The following is a 17,739-nucleotide window of genomic DNA, read 5'->3' as shown; positions in this document are numbered from 1 at the left end:
TATATTAAGGTTGGGTCTATAACGATCATAAGCACATTGATGCATTATTATGCACTTATAAGGTTTCATAACACTCATTATAAATGTTTATAATTATGTATAACAGCTTGTAACAATTTTTTTTCTTTCTTTTATTTTCAATGTCTTTATCCCACGATTTTGAAACTCATTTTTCACCCAGTGCCAGTTGCCTAAGCTTTAATCCTGGGCGCTGTTCTCCCTCTGCCAACCTGGGAAGAACCCCGAATTTAGCTCATTGCACCTGACAGGGGGGAGTTTACCCATTTGGACGTAGCGCGTGGAAGGAACACGTTATTCCAACCAGTTCCTTTCCCCTCCATCAGGCGCCCCGGCTGACCAGGGGTAGGCATTAGAGTGAAAAGGATTACTGCATGTTTTTTTGTGAGTGTACCTACCCTAGGGGACACGGGGAGAACATGCAAACTCCACTATTATGAAGTAGTATAAGTGCTGGTCATAATACTTACTTGATGTCAATATAACACTATCTATCTGACTCACATCAACATCATCATACACATCAATGGAACGTGTTCCAAACACGCATCTTATTGTACTGTATGCATGCCTATCTCCGTCTGACACCCTTCAAACAACACTTCAGCTCATTCTCCGCCAAAAATCTTTTTTTGAAAGTACAGTTTGCCAAAGACGTCTCTGGCGTCCTTTTTTTCACCAGTTAGCGAAGAGCTCTATCTAGTGTAAAAAATAAATCGTAGTCACAGTCCCACAGGAAAACAGGAAATTAAGTCACCAGGTCAGGAATTCCATGGAGGCCATGGCCGCCGTTGTCCCTTAGTTTGGCCTTGTGCCCCTCAAACCAATGGCAAGACCTGCATGAGGCCACAGTGGCCTTAATGCCCCAGCTGACTGTACCACTTTCTCTTTGTCTCTTTCTGGTCAATAATTAGACAGTAGACACCATTGTCTCTTTCTTGTCATGTAGACACCAGTGTCTTTTGTTGAGATTCTGAAATCTTATCTCCCCCGAGTCCCCATCTTTAAACCAATCCAGTGACTTTGATTGGTGCAGGGCTGAGCATGGATCAGATTGTAAATACTATCATTTATCTATTTCATTGCAGATTAGGTTATCATCCCTAAGGCTTAAATTCAACAAATTCTTTCAATGGACTAAAATCTTGTTTTATTTGATGCCCTTCCTGCCCTGGCATTTGGCCTTTGTGCCCTCAAGAAATGGACAACGCCAAAGGCCAATTCCAGTCCTGGTCATCACAATATGAGATCTCCATCCGTTTCCTGTTATTTATTTTGTATATATATATATATGTTTTTTTTCTTGCAGAATTGCCTATATCTTGGCTCCTGTGTTTACATTGCAAGTTTGGGCTAGAGATGTTGTTTTCAACGGCCCAAAACTAGAGAACCGCTTGTCGAAATGACTATCTTTTCCTTTTTCACGGAGGCACAGGGACAACCTCTGTCTTTTTGTACTGGAGATAAATATTCTGTGACTACTTGACAAGCTAAGAAAAATATGAAAATCGCCAGCAGTGGTTGGTATTATGTACAGTATGTATTGAAAAAAGCCAATCTGATCTTGGTGCTTTAAGTATATTTTGTTGCCAATACTTTTGAACACAGGCCTTACTTGTAACAAGATAGAGTTTTGATCGTGATACTTTAAATTTTACCAAAAAGAAGAAGAAGAAAAAAAAGCCTTTTACACCATTGCTTAGGGTGGATACAGCTGTCTAGTGAAAATCTTATGCTTACCAATAGAAGCGATTGGGGGCCACTCTCTCGTGCACCAGCTGCCATCTTCTGCCAAACTCCACTGAGCTATAAAGCTGTGGGAAACAAAACAAATCACAAATGCAAATACGCTATTTAGTCAAGTCAGTTAACTCAATTATGCAGTATGTGTGTCCACTTTTCAAACGTGCAGCCCAATGTGCATGAGTTTCCTTGAAACAAATTGTAAATCAGTCAAGTTTATGAAAGCAGTATCCCAAGCCCATGGGGCCGCCATGCACGCACGCACGCACGCACGCACGCACGCACGCACGCACGCACGCACGCACGCACGCACGCACGCACGCACGCACGCACACACACAGAGGGATGTGCAGAGAATGTTAGAGAGGCAGGGGCTGAAATTTCTAAAAGGGCCTTTTGGTGAAAATATCGAAAATAGCAGACCTCCAAGCTCACAACGCGTCGCAGCGCGTTGTGAGCTTGGAGGTTGGCTATTTTCGGTGCTTGATACCACACTGAACTAAGCATAATCAAGTCAATACTGGAGATGTGGCGTAAATCATGGATTTCTACATAGAGAGGGCAATTCTTTCAACATAAGATGCTGCATTCAAGTTCAGGAGAGATTGGACAAGGCAATTCTCTTGAATGCTGCCTTCAGGTATGGCACGGAAAAATGGCATTTGCATTTATTTCACCATAGTAAAAACTGCATTCATGGTCTGGAGAGGGCACTTTTTAACTTTTTAACTTAAAACGGCAGGGGTGGGCTCAAGCCCCCTTTGATGTCTATGTGTGCACGTGCCTGCACCCACACATTTTAGGAGAGGGGGGAAAAAAAGCATTATTCCTCTTCCCACACAAGCCGCCTGCCAACCTGCCTGCGGATTGTGAATCATGCCGCAGAGACCCAAAGCGCGCATGTTTACACGCACACAAACAAGGCTGAACACCGGCGAGGTTGAACATGAAGCTGTTAAAAAGGAAGGTGTCTTTAGGTGAAGGCACACTGTTCCACGGGAGAAATCCTCGCTGTCGGAACAGAAACCTTGTATCTCCCTGTTTCAACCATGTCACTCTAGATTTTAACCACTTTAACCATTATGTTATGCTTTAACTGTTCAAAAATAGCAGATATACAAGCTCACAGCGCGGCACCGAGTGCCGCGCTGCGAGCTTGTATATCTGCTATTTTTGAAAAGTCTTTGAAGGTATCTTTTTCAAACCGAACATTTGTAACTCAAATCTTTCTTTCTCCCTGGAACTAAATATTTTGAGATGGGGGGTCCGCAGTCAAATACATATCATTCTAGGGGTCCATGGCATTAACACGTTTGAGCACCAATGATATAGAAACATACTCTTTTTCTGAAAACTGTTACCACTTGGAACTGAATTTCGTCCAACTGTTTATATTGTGATATCGCGTTAAACAGTGTGTGAAGCATGACCAAAAACATCACTTTTCTGTTGTGCAAAGGTTAACTGAAAAAAGTGGTTCACTTTCCTGGCAAAGATGTAAAGTAACTAAGTACATTTACTTAAATACTGTACTTAAGTACTGTTTTGAGGTATTTGTATTTTACTTGAGTATTTTATAGTTTTCAGTACCTTTACTTCTACTCCACTACATCTCGGATTCCAAATATTGTACTTTTACTCCACTACAATTATTTGAAAACTTAGTTAGTTACTTTCCAGATATAACTTATTATATTATTAAACATACATTAATGCGCTTTAGCCCTATTCTATACCTTGGCCGTTTGAAAATAGCAGATCTACAAGCTCACAACGTGTCGCGACGCGTTGTGAGCTTGTAGATCTGCTATTTTCAAACATTTTGTACTTTTACTTTTGGTACTTTAAGTACATTTTGATGCCAATACTTTCATACTTCTACTCAAGCACATTTTGAATTCCGGACTTTTACTTGTAACGGAGTACATCTACATTGCAGTATTGATACTTTTTCTTAAGCACAAAATGTCAGTACTTTTTTCCACCCCTGGCCTATTATAGCAGCCACACTGGTAATAACAAGGGAATGGTTTTGGACGTGCGAGGTTTCCCGACAGCGATTAACCCTGCAAGGCCCGAATTAATTTCTACTGGTTAATTTTTTTTTTTTTTTTAAATCAGATGGTGTTGTAGGAGTCCTAATCACAGGAAAATGTCATGTTAAAAAATTAATAATATTTTTGTAAGGTTTTATAGCCATAAATCATAAATCATAAATCATGCTCTAATTTGCATTTTGGGGATATTTTTCACAATAATAACATACATGTTCTAGACATTCTAATGATCACGAAAAACAATATTACAGGCATTTTACTTATGTTTTAGTGAGGAATAGCTTCAGTTAAAAAGTGAGATGTTGTTCGTCCAGACGCTGGAATTTCAACTTATCTGGGAGGTGTGAATGTCAGTCTCTGTGGGGGGTATTTATATGCAAATATCGTGGCCAATGGCATTGTAATAACAATAGGATTTAATGGTGATGTTAATGTGAAAAAAGAACAGGAAAACTAATTATAACATTTTTTTTAAAATGATTTAAAAAACGTTAACCTTAACCCGGCCTTGCCGGGTTAAATCCTGCACCCTCTAACAAGCCCTGTGGTTAGACAGCAGGGTGAGGAGAGGAGAGGCTGACCGCAGCGGGTGGTCTGAATGCAACCATTGTTCACCAGTCAGCAAATTGCTGCTCCGCTGAGATTTCACCATGCAGCTCTTCTTTTTCTACGCGGCTGACAAAGACCTGTTTTAAAGGAGCTATAGTCAACTTTTTCTTGAAAAACGAACGCTAAAATAAAAATAATGTTTCGAGAATATTTTATAAAAAAAGATTAAGCTTATCAATCCATATAAAAGAATAGAAGAGGGATGTAAACAAAGTCAGCCTAAATTATTATTTTATCATTATGTTACGCTTTTTGTGGTCATTTTTGAATAAAATCGTAAAATTGGGCTGGTTGTATTTGGTCTCCCTGCTCTTCTATTGACACATTTAGATCCTGTGTCTGGGTTGGACAAGACCTGTTTCTGGGCAACAACAAAGAAATCCCCTGTTAGATAATCACCCGTGTCACGGTTACTGAGGTTAGGGTTAGGGTTAAGGTTAGGTTTTGGTGGTCGGACCGAAGGGTGTTCGACCTAATGACATGTTACCGTATTTGGCCACGGATCCCCATCTCAAAATATTTAGTTCCAGGGACCCCCCAGTACCTGGGTTCACCTCCAGGATAGAACAGTTAAGTTACATAGTGCAGCTTTGAGTATCTTGTTCTGTATTCATATATTGTTTCAGTTGCTATGTGTACACTCATTAAATCAACAAACATGGCAGAACGACTAATTATAGGTTTCCTCTTTGAAAAAGTAAAAAATAAATAAATTGCATCCTGTACGAGGACAAAATGATAAATCCGTTTGCTCTATAGATTACAGCAAAAAAAAATTAATGAGGCATAAAACTTATTTCGGCGTTTCAATTAGGACTATTTCCATCGCGAGCACGCGGGCAGCCATGCGTGATGTGTAAACAGACATTTATTAGCGAATAACTCGCGACTGTGTTTATATTTAATTATTTGCTAATTTTGCATTTATTTACTCTACGCTGAAGGGTGAAGTCAGGGCCGGCGTATAAACAGTGTTTGATGCATGTGCTGTTAAATGTTGACATTGCTTTACCTGTAAACAAGAACAGAATTAATGATTCCATTCCATTTCCATTCCATTTGACATCAGAAATGATTGCCAGTTGCCTACGAGGGACAAGTAGTATTGTGTCGGGTAAACAATCACTCCCCAAATCCCCGAATCTTCCATTGACTCTGATCATTCAACCATCGCTAAAACTTTGTGACATAAGCTGCCAAAACAACGTTAGCGTGTGCACGTGTGTGTTTGTGCGTGTGTGTGCGTGTGCGTGTGCGTGCGCAGAGGCGTCGCACCAAAGGCTGGGCCCTGGGTACAAGGATTCACTGCGGGCCCCCCATGAATGTTCTTCATAGGGGGAGGGGGTTTAACCCATTTAGACTTGGAACACATTATTACGCATTATTTTGAGCTTTAGCTATTGAAAAATAGCAGATCTACAAGCTTGTAGCTGCAAGCTTGTAGATCTGCTAGTTTTTTAAAATCGTGAACATGTGTGCAAGAAACCTATGTTTCTATGTCAGTGGTGCTCAAACCTTTTCATATGAAGGACCCCCAAAATGATATGTATTTGGCCACGGACCCCCATCTCAAAATATTTAGTTCCAGGCAGGGACCCCCAGAAGCAATATTTTAGTTACAAATGTTCGCTTAAAAAATACATATATTCAAAGATTTGCGCACATTTTCACGACTTTTAAAAAATAGCAGATCTACAAGCTTGCAGCGCGGCACTCGGTGCCGCGCTGTGAGCTTGTATATCTGCTATTTTTCAATAGCTAAAGTATAACATAATTAAGGACCCTCCACCTTGGGCCCTAGAAACTCAGTCCCACTTTCCCCCCCATGTGACGCCCCTGTGCGTGCGTTTGCTTGTAATTACTGTAAGTGTATCCAACAGCGAGCAGATGCAAACTATTCCCTGTATTCCCTGAGTGTTGAATATTGGACATAATTATACGCTTCCATGAGGAGATAAGCACCTGCAGGGGAGGGGAGGGGGGCTTCCGTGTTGAACAGCGCTAGGCAGATGTGGGCAAAAAGTGTGCGATGGAGGGTAAGGCAGGTATAATCACAACTGACTCATTATCCTCCAACACTGAGTAAACACTTAGTCAAGCGAGTCACCGTGAAGAAGCCACGATGGAAGAGGGAAGGTTAAAGGAATTACGACATGCTGTTTTCACCAATCATAAAAGTCCTTAAAACATGCATTAAAATGATTTAAACTGAAAACTCCACCCCAGGGAGCCATGGCATTTCTTTTGTTGTGTGAGTTCTGTGGCCTTTTGAGTAGCAAAGATAATATACCAAGTCACCAGAGATGGCGTAGATCAGAGACTTTCATGGTCTGTCTCATGTCAGTCATCGCCTCTTCTAATTTTGATGTCATATGACATGCAGGTTGACATCCAGAATGGTGAACTAGACCAGTGGTTCTCAACCTGTGGGGTTTAAATTATGTTGGGGGGTCCCCAGATGTTTAGCTAAATAAAAAAATAAACATTGTTTTCTCACTCAACAGTTAAGAGACCAACATACAGAATAAGTGTATACACGGTATCTGCACATTTCTAAAGTGACAATTTAAGCACTTTAAAAACCTTTTTGGACCTCTGGTCAAACATTGGTCAAATTGTCAAATATTAGAGGCCGAAATTGTGAAAAGCCGATATACATGCTCACAACGCCTCGCAACACGAAGCGTTGTGAGCATGTAGATCGCTATTTACACAATGGAATAGATCGAGTCAAACTAAATGTAATGCCAACTCCTACAATTCCAAGTTATTTTGCAGGGTCGGGGATCCCCAGTTCAAATATGATTATTTTGGGGGTCGCGGCCTGAAAGGGTTGAGAACCACTGAACTAGACTACCTCACCAGAAGGCCACGTGTTAAGCATCAGAGCTGTATACATACATGTGGCGGTGAGTCATACTGGAGCTGCATGGGAGAACAGTCCTGTTTCCTTTTCTGTTCACCCGATACGCCTCAGACTTCTGCTATGCCACTCGGGTGCCTGTCACCCCCATGAAGTTCTCTGGCGACAGCTCTATCGTGGGGTGCATTGACGAGGAGGAGTACAGAACTGTAGTGGAGAAGTTTGCGCGGCGGAGCGAGGAGAAACGTCGGCAAGCTGAATGTCGGCAAGACGAAGGAGCTGGTGTTGGAAGGAAAGAGTGACCTGACCCCCTGTCAGAGTGGGCAAACTCTCGATATTCCGATGTCCCCAGTACTCCGGTTAGGGTAAGGGTTAGGTTTAGGGTTAGGGTTATGGTTATGGTTTAGGCTTATTCACCAGGTTAGCATTCACCTGCATTCGGCAGGTTAGTGTTCACCAGCATCGGCATATTAGCATTCACCCACAATGGCAGATTAGCGCTCACCCGCGATTCTGCAAATAGTATACACGCCCGTCAGAGTGTCACAATCCAGGGGTTGATGCAGATTAAGGGGGTCTGTATGGACAACACACTGAAATGGCACACTTTTTGACAATTTTTTTAACCCTACTCTATCCTAGGAGACACAGGGAAACATGGAAACTCCACACAGAAAGGCCCTTTTGCCAACCCCACGCACTGATGACGCCGGAGGAGAGAACACGCCCCCAGTGCCCACAGCGTCCCTGGCGGGAATCGAACCAAGGACCTTCTAGCCGTAATAAGGCGACAGCACTACCGACAGCGCCACCGTGCCCCCTAAACTTTTTGACGTTTTGATGTAACAAACTGCTTTTACCCTTTTATCCAATCAGATTGTAATGGCAAGTGTTATTCCATTGGGTTGCGGGGGGTATCACTAAGAATGATGCGCTCATGACAAATTGACAGACTGGTCATAAAAGCAGACTCTCTAAAGAGAGAGTAATTTGGGCCAAATTATCCCCCATCATGGACACTGGCACCATACAGTACCTTTGAACGGGGTACTCTCACAGCAGAGAGGAGCACCTTCAGTAAATGGTTCATCTCAACTAGGAGAACTAACGATATCGTCACTGTCGGGCAGAAACCTCATATCTCCAAAGTTTCAAATTTGTATGTTTTTTCGCGAAGTAAAGCCCTGCTTCATTGTACAAGGCCGTCGCACAAAAGTAGTGAAAACAGCAGATCTACAAGCACACAACGCCTCGCGGTGCGAGGCGTTGTGTGCTTGTAGATCATCGGTTTTCACTATTTTAAATCATTTTAAAATGATAAATACAAAACAAACGGTTTTGGACATACAAGGTTTCCACCCGACAACGACGATATAATGTAGCTCATGGTGGGCAGGGTTTTAACCCATTAAGACCTGGAACGCAAATTATTACTTTAACCATTACTTTATGCTTTAACTATTACAAAATAGCAGATATACAAGCTCACAGCGCAGCAGAGTGCCGCTCTGCAAGCTTTTAGATCTGCTATTTTTTTTTTATATTTGTGCACATTTTTTTATATTTTTCACCGGATTCTATTAATGTCTTCTAAATCAGTGGTTCTCAAGCCTTTTAATGTCAAGGACCCCCAAAATGACATGTATTTGGCCGCAGGCCTCCATCTCAAAATATGTTGTTCCAGGGAGATTTGAGTTACAAATGTTCGCTTTAAAAATATATATATCTTAAAAGATTTGCAAAACTTCTCAAGAAGAAAATAATGGTTAATTAGTGGTTCCAGGTAGTGTGGGTAGTGTGCCTGCAGCATGTTATGTGGGAGAAGGAACGGGGCGGTAAAAACAACAACAACAACCACGTCCTGCAGTAACCTGGTTGTAGTGCATCCTGAAGCAACAACACTATGGAGCAATGGAGTCAACAAAACCAGGCTGAAAACAAGATCAAAGCAGCGAATACAATACAAAAGCAAAAGCAATCGTTAACGATAAAATTTAAGTACACTGGCTGGAGGAAGATCTAAATGCTCACAACGCCTCGCAACGCGAGCCGTTGTGAGCATTTAGATCTGCTATTTTTTTAATAATTTCTGCCTTTAATATTTGACAATTTGGCCAATGTTTAACATGTAATTGTAGAGGTATTAAAAAGTCCATAAATTGTCACTTTGGAAATGTGCAGTTACCCTCTATACACTTAATCTTTATGCTGGTTTGTTTACAGCTGAGTGAGAAAACAATGTTGCACATTAAGTTAATCATCCGGGGACCCGCCAAAATAATTAGGGGACCCCCCCTAGGGGTCCCGACCCAAAGGTTGAGAACCACTGAAGTAGGGCATTAATTTATGAATAAACACAAAAAAGTAAAAATATGGGGGTAGGAGGTTTCTGCCCGACAGCAACAATATGCATCTTCGTTTATTGCGACCGTAGGTCACATTTACTATCAAAAGCTCCACGGGCTGTCTGTCAGTGAGTCACACTTTTGCCCTGCTCATATCTCCACAACCGTTGCCCCGATCCATGCCAAAATTTCCACACAAACTCCTTGCCTGCCAAACTACAACCTCCAAGGACCCCCGGAGTTCCAGGGACCCCCAGGTCCCTGGGGGACCCCCAGGTGTAAAAAAAATACCAAATGTGCAAAAATGACCAAATGACCACCCCCACGGGGCTGCTCACAGGGAATTCCCGGGGACCACCCACTCCTGGTGCTCCAGAACGGATGCAAAAGTGGTGGCGCCCCCAGTGGAGGACCCCCTCCACTGCAGCTCACATAAAATGCCCTAACTTGGCCTAGGAGCGTCCGGGAGAGCCGGGGCCGGTACCTATTCGTCCGCCAAGGCAACGCGGAGACCCCACCCCTCATTTCTCACATGGCCCTCTTCTAGCGAGACCTACGGTCGCTTATCTCCCGATTAGGGAGTCTTACTGGTTAATAAAGTACTGACGAGCAGTGGGCCCATGCAGCCCACAGTGTCACGGTCCTTGGTGCTGTGATGTCTGTCTGTCTGTCTCTTTCTTTCTCTCACACATTCTATGTTGGTGTTTGGGTCCCTGTGGAAATATTGCAGGAGCAGACGGGACTTAACATTAGCTGCGGGCGACGGTCTGGCAGTCAAAAATAAACCGCGGGCGGTACGGGACGAAACCCTTGCGAGAGCGGGCAGATATGGCCCGCGAAATCCAGCAGGAACGGGCGGGAGCGGAAAAGGACTAAGAAAACAATCCCACGCAGAGCTCTATTTGACAGTACATGTACAACATGCCCTCACATGATGTACACTTCAAGGGGGCACGGTGGCGCAGTTGTTGCCTCACAGCTAGAAGGTCCTGGGTTCGATTCCCGCCTGGGGACGCTGTGGGCGCTGGGGGCGTGTTTCCTCCTCCGCGTCATGAGCGCCCACACCGTAGGTGGGGTTGGTGAAAGGGCATTTCTGTGTGGAGTTTGCCTGTAATCCTGGTTTTTATAGCGCATCCCCCTGGCCAGCCGGGGCTCCCCAAGCGTGACAGAGGGAGAGCAAAAACCAGGATTACAGCCTTAGGCAACTGGGTGAAAAAAATGGGTTGCAAAATCATGGGATAAAAAAAATTATGTACACTTCAAAGGCACTATAGCCTTTGTGTAATGGATACGTAACCCTTCAGCATATTACGGTACATGAAATGTTGTTTCTGAATTCTGATATGGAACGGTACAGGCATCCATAAGACCATCTGTAGAGAGAGAGACTAGAGAGTAAGGGTGCAACAGTGAATTGCATCAGCATCATGATGTGTTGTGACTTTTGAGCTTGAAGATCGGAGAAGATATTTGGTGAAGGGGGCAAAAGGAGGGGATCCAGTATAGCTTAGGGCCGATGCATACTCCACTTTTAGAGCCAAATGTATTTCGGTTCGGGGAGTCTCAAAATCTCGGCAGCACAGAGGATCAGAATTAATGACGGTACCCAAACTCTCCTGAACTTGAATGCAGCATCTTATGTTTAAAGAATTGCCCTCTCTGTGTAGAAATCCATGCCGTTACGCCACAACTCCAGTATTGACTTGATAATATTAGTTCAGTGTGGTATCAAGCACTGAAAATAGCAGACCTCCAAGCTCACAACGCTTCGCATTTCAGTCGACTATAAAGTTGATGACACTGTAACTGTTCGATTCATCAGAAAAGTACTTGATGGAATATTCGCTAGGAAAATAAGTTGTTCAGATCGTTCAGCTTTGTGAAATTTGTGTTCAAACTTTGTGAAATGTTATGTAAAGAAAATGTATGGTGTTGTACCCTGCTGTTTACCGGAGTGAAATATACCATTTTTAAACACTGTCAAACGTATTCATGCGCTTCTTTGAGCACTATGGTAGGAGCCTCGGTCATTTGGGGCTGGATGGGTGACTCAGACAGTTCTCAGCTTGTTCTCATTTAGCCCAACCATGTACTGCATACCAGCTCAGAGTAATTGACAGGCGGCTGGAGTGCCGGCTGAATGCTAACACAGCTGCATTAAAGTGCAAAAAGGCCTGGAAACAGAACCTGAAAATATCACACCATCCCCGACAATGTTATTGGGTGCGTTAGATGTCTACAGGGGCGTCACAAGAGGGAGAAAAGTGGGACTGAGTTGCTAGGGCCCAAGGTGGAGGGGCCTTAATTATTTTATACTTTAGCTATTGAAAAATAGCAGATATACAAGCTCACAGCACGGCACCGAGTGCCGCACTGCGAGCTTGTAGATCTGCTATTTTTGAAAATTAATGAACATCTGTGCAAATCTTTGAAATTATGTATTATTTAACCCTGCAAGACCCAAATGCATTTCTACTGGCCAAAAAAAATCAGATGCTGTTGTAGGAGTCCTAATCACAGGAAAATGTAATGTTAAAAAAATAATAATGTTTTTGTAAGGTTTTATAGCCATAAATCATAAATCATAAATCATGCTCTAGTTTGCATTTTGGGGATATTTTTCACAATAATAACATACATGTTCTAGACATTCTAATGATCACGAAAAAATATATTACAGGCATTTTACTTATGTTTTAGTGAGGAATAGCTTCAGTTAAAAAGTGAGATGTTGTTCGTCCAGACGCTGGAATTTCAACTTCTCTGGGAGGTGTGAATGTCAGTCTCTGTGGGGGGTATTTATATGCAAATATCGTGGCCAATGGCATTGTAATACTAAACAATAGGATTTAATGGTGATGTTAATGTGAAAAAAGAACAGGAAAACTAAACTATAACATTTTTTAAAAAATGATTTAAAAAATGTTGCCAAAAAGCAATGCTGGGCCTTGCAGGGTTAAGTGAACATTTGTAACTCAAATTTTGCTTCAGGAGGGTTCCTGAAACTAAATATTTTGGGATGGGGGTCCGTGGCCAAAGTTTTCCCAATGCAAGTTTACAGAAGCAGTAATAGGCATGCTTAACTGGCCACTAATCTGTGTTCCCAGAAATGTTTCGCCACCAAACGTGTCAGAGGCAAGAAAACTGGCCACAGGCTGATTGAAACAGCGACTTTGAATGCTTGTTTCAAATCCATCGCCTAGATTTTCTCCACCGCTCAAAAATTGTGAGAGACGCTAAAACGACCTTAGATTTTTGGATACAATGTGCGGTAAAGGTAAGAATCTTTACCGCCCATCACAGCGCGGCAACGAGCAGGGCCGTCGAGAGTATTTTTGGCAAGGGGGTCAATATCAAAGAGCTGGCCGGGGCCCCCCTCCACGCGGGCCCCCCTCCACGCGTGCCTGTATTCGTATTTTGGCCCGCGCTGCGTGCGGGCCGAAACAGGAAATTACTCATTTTCAAAGTAAAAGAATTGTTAAAAGTGGTTCTACATGGCGGCATAACCGTTCAGAGATTGTGCTAGGGTTTTAAACTGGGTTTTAAACTGTTGATCACTGTAACTGGCATGGTTAAAATTTACCAGACATCTGATAAAAATATCGGTCATAAGGCGCTTTTCCACTGCAAGGTGGAACCAGAACTTTCAGGAACCAGAACCTATTTTTTTGGTTCTGGTTTTGTTTCCATTGCGAACGGCCCGGTTCCAGACAAGGTTCCTGGAACCTCCTGGAACCCTTTTTAGGTCCTGCTCCTGATGTAGAACTAAACTTGAGTTCTGGGAACCTATGGGCGGGGCTAGCAGCGCTCCTGCTCTCGATTGGTCGAGCGGAGGTAACGACACCGAGGAGAACGGGGAGAAATCTCTCACAACACAACAGCGTCATTTTTAAAATCCTATTCCGACAGACAGAAACACAGAAACACTATGGACGCGACGCCATATCCAGAAGGAGCTAAGGATTTCTTTCTGAAATGAGCGTCGAGTGCACAAGCAGACAGACACGGTGCCAAGCAAAAATAAAGAAAATGTACGTCGATAGACAGACAACAAACTACGGTGGAGATACGCATCTCTACATTCGCCCGTCCATTGGTGACTCCCGAGTCGCGAGGCAGCAGCCGAGCCGTGTGTGTGTGTGTGTGTGTGTGTGTGTGTGTGTGTGTGTGTGTGTGTGTGTGTGTGTGTGTGTGTGTGTGTGTGCACGCGCTCGCGCGCCGCGTGTGTGTGTGTGTGTGTGTGAGTGAGAGAGAGAGAGGGAGACGCTTTTTTTCCTCCCTAGAGCAAATGCAGCGTACCGACCAAACGCTCAGTCAGCAGCTTGTTTGAACGTTCTATTGTTTTTTTGTTTTTTTATTCAGAAAGTAGTAACTAATAATATACGTATTTACATACAGCTGTTATTTTAGATTTTAGATTCCCGAATGTGCTGCTGTTAAAATGACCAGCTGCTTTGTCTCAGCCAAATCAGGCTGACCAGTGGAGCTTCCCGGTTGGGTCCAAGGAAGGTTAGGCAGGAACAGACAACACCCGGAAAATGGCACACCATGGGACGTCGCCATGACACTTTTGGGTGGCGGAAGTGACGAAGTGCTCATAGACGCTAATGTTATTTTGGGTGGCCACCGGACGTGGCCACCCGCCACCCATGGAGCCTAGATGACGTTGGTGACTGTTCTTGCTGAGACCTTCTTTGGTTGGGTCTGGTTATATGGAAACAAAAGCAGAACTTGGTTCTGGAACTTCACAGGTTCTTGAAAGTTCTTGGTTCTGGAAAGTTCTGGTTCTGGTTCTGGCTTGGCCCTGCAGTGGAAATGCGCCTATAGATATTTGTATGCATTAATGACAAGCAGGTCGGGTAAATGCAGCACACAGACACAGCCCTAAGCATGACCTTTGTTTTGGGTTGAGATGGGCACATTTCCTGGGGCAATCTGCCCAGATCATGTATGCCACATGTGTCTTCTTCTTCTTTTTTAGTTTTTTACTCTAAAAAAAGCATCTGCAATGCAGTGCATTTGAAACTACATTGCAGTGCACATCATGGGGTGATCACTGCTATGTTGTTGCTGAGTGAGGTCAGCAGACAAATTGACATTAGTGAGATGAAAAAAAACCTGAGTGAAATGTGCCAATGTGAACCAGAGACATCGGTACATGTTGGATTGTACTGTTTGAACATAAGTATGTACACAAATGTTAGGGCCATCTTGCACAAATACATTAATTAACCACGTTACCATTTGCGCATCGGTGTGCGTAAATGGTTGCTCAATAACCTGAACATTGCATTACTTTGAGAACACATTTCCTTCATAATAAGAAACAAAGCATATAGCCTGCTGCACAGAAATATGTATTTCAGATTAATCCTTCAAAATATGGCTCAGCTTTCAGCTGACATAAGGTAATAAAGTATATAGGCTTAGGCTACTCACAAGCTACTGTAATAGATAAAGGCGTCCCTGCATCTGGTTTAGGACAGCTGTTTGGGACAGTTCAGTTGATAAGCATTTGTACCTCCTCGGATATATTCCACTCAAGCCACGGTGACATTTTAACGTGGGACAGCCCAGCCCAGTCCATTTTTTTCCATCTTCAAATGCGTGTGCAGTGGCTGGACAACTTAGCCAACTTTACTCACACAAGTGCCCTCTTGTTTCAAAGTGTCTGTAACATACTCTAACTAATAATACAGCTTTGACTGTCCATCTTCCACGTGCAACTTAAACTGTGCCCTATTCCAAAGCCATCATGAAGCCAGCGACAGAGGTACAGTATAACATTCAGTGACTGTGAGACAACTAGGACCCAGCAACACACAACTATCTATTCTGGTCTTACATTCACAATAAAGTGTCTCCCGTTTACCTCCCAATGCAGCTTATTTTACTCAGGTTAATATTAAAAGGAAATATGTACTGTATAACTTATTTTGTGCAACTTCGCTTCGCTTGCGTCTCTCTGGGAGGGAGAGAGAGAGAGAGAGAGAGAGAGATAGTGAGAAAGAGAGCAAGAGACAGTGAGAAAGAGAGAGAGATGTCGCTTATATTAATGAGCTGCCGCTCCAAACATGTACAATTATGCAATATATAAGGTGCTCACCGCATTTTCGAAACTCTTTCTACCGACCCGCAAACTCCTCGTCCTCGCCATGTGTTAATCCATATGTTTCCAATAAATTAATGTTTACTCAAACTTGTCTCGGAGTCTATAGCGTTCACTCCATAGGTTCACTCAGCACTGTAGCTTCTTCCGCAAACAAAACATGTGCTAGTATGAGAGCGAATAGCGAAGGAGATAAATGTCATGTGGGCCATCTTGACCCAATGAGATTACAAGATTCCGCAGTGGAAACGTAATGACATCACAGCCTGCCTACCGTAACTGACAGTGTAATTGCGCCCTCCAAATCTTTCCTAGGGGGGCCCAGGCCGGAGGGAGGGGGCCCGGGCCGGGGCCCCCACTCCACCGGGCCCCCCCCACTCCCGGAAGGGGGTAAAGAGTACCCTTTACCCCCCCCTATCGGCGGGCCTGGCAACGAGTTCCGCGCAGCGAGCTTGAAGATCTGCAATTTTTTTTTTTTTTTTTATCGTGAACATTTGTGCAAGTCTTTGAATATTTCAAATCCTTATAAGATTTTTTGAAAATCCATATCAAAATATTTTGTTCCAGGGTTACAAATGTTCGCGGCTGTGAGCTTGTATATCTGCTATTATTCAATAGTTAAATAATTAAGGCCCCTCCACCTTGGGCCCTAGTTACTCAGTCCCACTCCCCCCCCCCCCCCCCCCCCCTTGTGACGCCCCTGCCTGCTGTGATGTTTCATCTTCAGACTGAGGTGAAACCAAAGAGACACCCATGATATACAGTCAACATGATCACAGAATGCATTGCAGCTGTTGACATTAGACACACTGACAGATCACTGGACCAATGATCAATCAGGTATGAATAATCACATCAATGCATTAAGATGGTGGCACTATAAGTGTCATAGATAGAACATGTAATATTGTATGCATGAACAGACAATATTAAAACAGGCTTAGACAATAACAACATTATGCACAAAATATAAGGTATATTACCAATTGAAGTACAAAAATGTGTCGCCCGCACACCAAGGTATAGGTACAAAACTATATTTATTTGGACAACGTTTCAATCTAGCTGATCTTCAACTAGATCGAAACGTTGTCCAAATAAAGATAGTTTTGTACCTACCTTGGTGTGCGGACTTGACACATTTTAGTATTGGCCCAGCACCCACCGGACAATGTGCATTGCCTAAGTTCCCTTTCAGTATTACCAATTGAACCCTCAGAAAGTGTAATTAAAAACAAAGGTCTCCACTCTCCACCTATAGGGAAAGTTAGCCGAGTGTTAGACCAATCTGGGAACTAAATCTAAATCAATATCGTTCTTCACAAATGTGCTCATAAAGGTGTCTACTATCACCTCTGAACTTTTTCAATCACAACTCCCTTCAGAAACGTTGTGGGAGCCAATCAAAGTTGGGGGTATTGGGATACCCTGGGCCTGGATTAAAGAGGATAAAAAAGGCCAATATGAGCATATGGGGTGTGTAATTAGGGTATTTTTGGGCTGCTGAATCCATTCCAACCATTAGTTTTCAGTTAAAATTACTCATTGGCCAAAAAATAGGCTTAATTGGCTAAGGCCAATCATGTCATTCGAGTTCACCTGTGTCCTGTTAGTCCCTATGTTTTAAACCCTTTTGAGTGTTCCTTGTCAGATTGTATCATGTTATCCTGTGTGTCATGATGTGCGCTTACCCGCCTGATCTTGAATAGTTTTCATGAATTCAAACCCTACTACTCCAACCATCTTTTTTATTGCCAATATTATATTTCTCATGGACACACACAAGTAGGTGTGGACTATTTTATGGCCAAGGAGTAATTTTTACTGATAACTAATGGTTGGAATGGATTCAGCAGCCCCAAAATACCCTAATTACACACCTCATATACGCTCATATTCGCCATTTTTCCCCCTTTAATCCCAAGCCCTCGGGATACCCCCAACTTTGATTGGCTCCCACAAAGTTTCCGCCCGCGCCGCAGAACAATATACAAA

The 17,739-nt window shown here is 43.1% G+C and overlaps 1 protein-coding gene across 1 annotated transcript in view; it reads right to left on the bottom strand.

Moving 5' to 3' along the window:
- Nucleotides 1-17,739, bottom strand: part of sorcs1 (sortilin-related VPS10 domain containing receptor 1) — a gene marked incomplete at both ends in the record, with an annotated part of 457,912 nt that overhangs the window by 161,141 nt on the left and 279,032 nt on the right. Inside the window, 1 exon segment of the mRNA XM_080722749.1 lies at nucleotides 1,759-1,832. Within this exon segment, the coding sequence (XP_080578875.1) occupies nucleotides 1,759-1,832 (74 nt within the window).

This window comes from Nannobrachium achirus (assembly GCF_963921795.1).
Source record: "Nannobrachium achirus genome assembly, chromosome: 3".
Taxonomy (NCBI): domain Eukaryota; kingdom Metazoa; phylum Chordata; class Actinopteri; order Myctophiformes; family Myctophidae; genus Nannobrachium; species Nannobrachium achirus.
Note: the sequence above shows the minus strand (reverse complement) of the source record. Positions and strands in the feature narration are given on the sequence as shown.